Here is a 2,538-nt window from a genome sequence, read left to right as displayed (position 1 = left end):
CATCAAAGAATAATTAGATACAAATCACAGCAAAAGAAGAAATTAACTATCAAAACCCTAACCTCTTGTTAACAGATCGACCATCAATTGAATCTCGCCATTGACATTAAGAAGAAGAAAAAAACGGATGCCAAGAAGGGTTTCTGAAGATTTTTCTGCCAAAAATTTCGATGAGATTTAGGGATTTTATCCTTCCCTTCACTTAAAATTCCTAAATTGACCTGACGTTCACAAAACAATTCCGAAACTGTCCCATATCGGGAAAACCGGACTGTATCGTTTCGTATATATCGGCCGATATTATCGGCTAAATATCGTACCGAGATATTTGTGTTTTCGTTTCGCTCTAACACCGGTACACGAAATTCCGCCGATATTTCGGCCGGTACAAGCGAAATTGACTACACAGGTCAAGACCACATTTATGTAGAGACAGAGAAAAAAAGAAAAGATTAATATGAACTCAAAACAAAAATCAGTTCGTTGCATCCCGTTTCAAAATCGGTCTGTTCAATTATATAGATTAGAGAAAGGACACAAGAGAGTTAACTAAGATATTTGTATGTTTCCAAGTCTTTTTAGAAACAGGCCTAGTTTTCGCCCAAACAAAATCTAGTACACTCCAAAATACAATACCAGTGGACAATCAAACATTCATATCTAATGAAAAACAAAAACTATTACAATTTCATGAAACATAATTTTTCCTTTAGTTTATCGACCAAGTAAAACAACATATATTACATAATAACTTGCCGAAGAAAGGCGAAAAAACTTGCTCACACTTATACGTTGTAGATGATAGCAAAGCAAGGAAGCACAGCTCTAGGATTGTAAACCAGCAGCTCTTCTTCATCTATTGCACCACCACAGCCTCCTCCGAGGACCGAGTCAAACCCAGCTAACTCACCTTTCTCAAGAATTCCCCCACCACTACCAGCTTCACCGATTCGACCCGCTATCACACGGCAAACTAGCATAACACGCTTGATGTTCATGAACGCAAATTCCTTTTCAAGCTCTTCAGGAAACGAAACGTGCGCTCTCCAGCTACTCGAGACGGTCGTAATTCCGTCCATTTTCGGTGAAAATCCCGACCGAATGATCCCACATACATTGCAATACTGCTGCGAACAGATACTAGATTTCCCGTTCTGTCCTAAATTGCAAATGAATGTCGAACAATGAAACCGCAGCAATTCATTTCCATCAGCAATACATCTTTCGTCTCTTCTCCGATTCCCACCACTTCTTCTCGATTCCTTCGATTTCACCACTTCCCTGTATTCTTCAAATCTCGATAATATCTTCGAACTATTATGTATTTTGAGAATCCTATCTATAGTCGGCGGGTTCTTAATCGGATTATTCCAACCGGTTTTGAATATGATCGTCACGATATTCTTACTCGAATCATCATCGTGTAGCTCCGTAACCGCGTGCTTAATCGACTGATGCTGTTCCACCAGTTGAGGTTTCTGAAATATCTCGCCACACGTTGGACAAGGAAATATATCGTTTCGCAATGGAAACGATCTGTGATCAATCAGTGAGAATTCAGAATCTAATGACATTGCAATTGACGATGACGACGGAGTTCTTCTTTTCCGTGTTGGTGACTTCGATAAGACGGCATTACGTGTAGGAGGACGAGGCTGCGTTGTAACCGATGCTGTTGACGATAATGATGATGGCGAAATTGTTCTATCATGATTAACGTGTTTCCTGAAAGTGAAGATTTTCTTGATGAAACACCAAGACGAAGAAAGAGATTTACGAGGTTTATTATTATTATTATTATTATTATTATTGGATTTACGAGCAGAATAAGATGAAAGTGGGGAGAAATACGGGTTTATTTTCCGTTTCTTATTGGATGATGAATTTGGAAGTTGATGATCATGATCATGATTATTAGTTACGAAGAAGAAACAACCTAGATGGAAGAGGAGGAGGACAAGTAAAGAAGAGAAGAAAGTGGTGAATGATTTGATAGAAGAAGAAGAAGAAGAAGAAGAAGACATGTTGTTGGTGGGTTAACTAAACTGCAGCAGCCATGGAGGAACAAAGGATGGACTGACTAGTAGTTAGTTGGTGATGAAGAAAGTTAAAAAAGCAAGAAAGATAGGAAGAGACATGGAATGATGATGAGAGAAGGATGAAATGAAAGATGAAAAGAAGGAAAAGAGGATCGAGATTGGTGGGGGGACGTGGTAGAGAGGAGGAGGAGAAGAAAGAATAAAGTTGTGTCTGCGGAGATTTAAGAAGAAGAGTCGGTGGATGCCAAATCTTACTACTGTCCTCTTTATTCATTTCTCACTGCTTTAACTTCCGATTTATCGTCTCTCTGTCGTATGCTGTACAATTTCTTTACATTACACGTCCTTGATCTCTGCATAGACAGGTAGACCGCGCGTCCTCGATTGGTTTCCTTAAATTTAAAAATTATACTCCAAATATTAAAAGAGAGGATATATTCTCCGTGGAATATATTTAACGGTGGTGCTATTCAGCTCCGTATTCTCCATATCCCTATTC

The 2,538-nt window shown here is 39.0% G+C and overlaps 1 protein-coding gene across 1 annotated transcript; it reads right to left on the bottom strand.

Moving 5' to 3' along the window:
- Positions 1-483: 483 nt before the first annotated feature.
- On the bottom strand, positions 484-2,293 carry LOC113310339. The gene has a single exon (XM_026558982.1). It carries the CDS (start codon positions 2,022-2,024, stop codon positions 786-788), a length of 1,239 nt encoding a protein of 412 aa, XP_026414767.1. The 5' UTR covers positions 2,025-2,293; the 3' UTR covers positions 484-785.
- Between the last annotated feature and the right edge of the window lie 245 nt (positions 2,294-2,538).

This window comes from Papaver somniferum, chromosome 9, assembly GCF_003573695.1.
Source record: "Papaver somniferum cultivar HN1 chromosome 9, ASM357369v1, whole genome shotgun sequence".
Taxonomy (NCBI): domain Eukaryota; kingdom Viridiplantae; phylum Streptophyta; class Magnoliopsida; order Ranunculales; family Papaveraceae; genus Papaver; species Papaver somniferum.
Note: the sequence above shows the minus strand (reverse complement) of the source record. Positions and strands in the feature narration are given on the sequence as shown.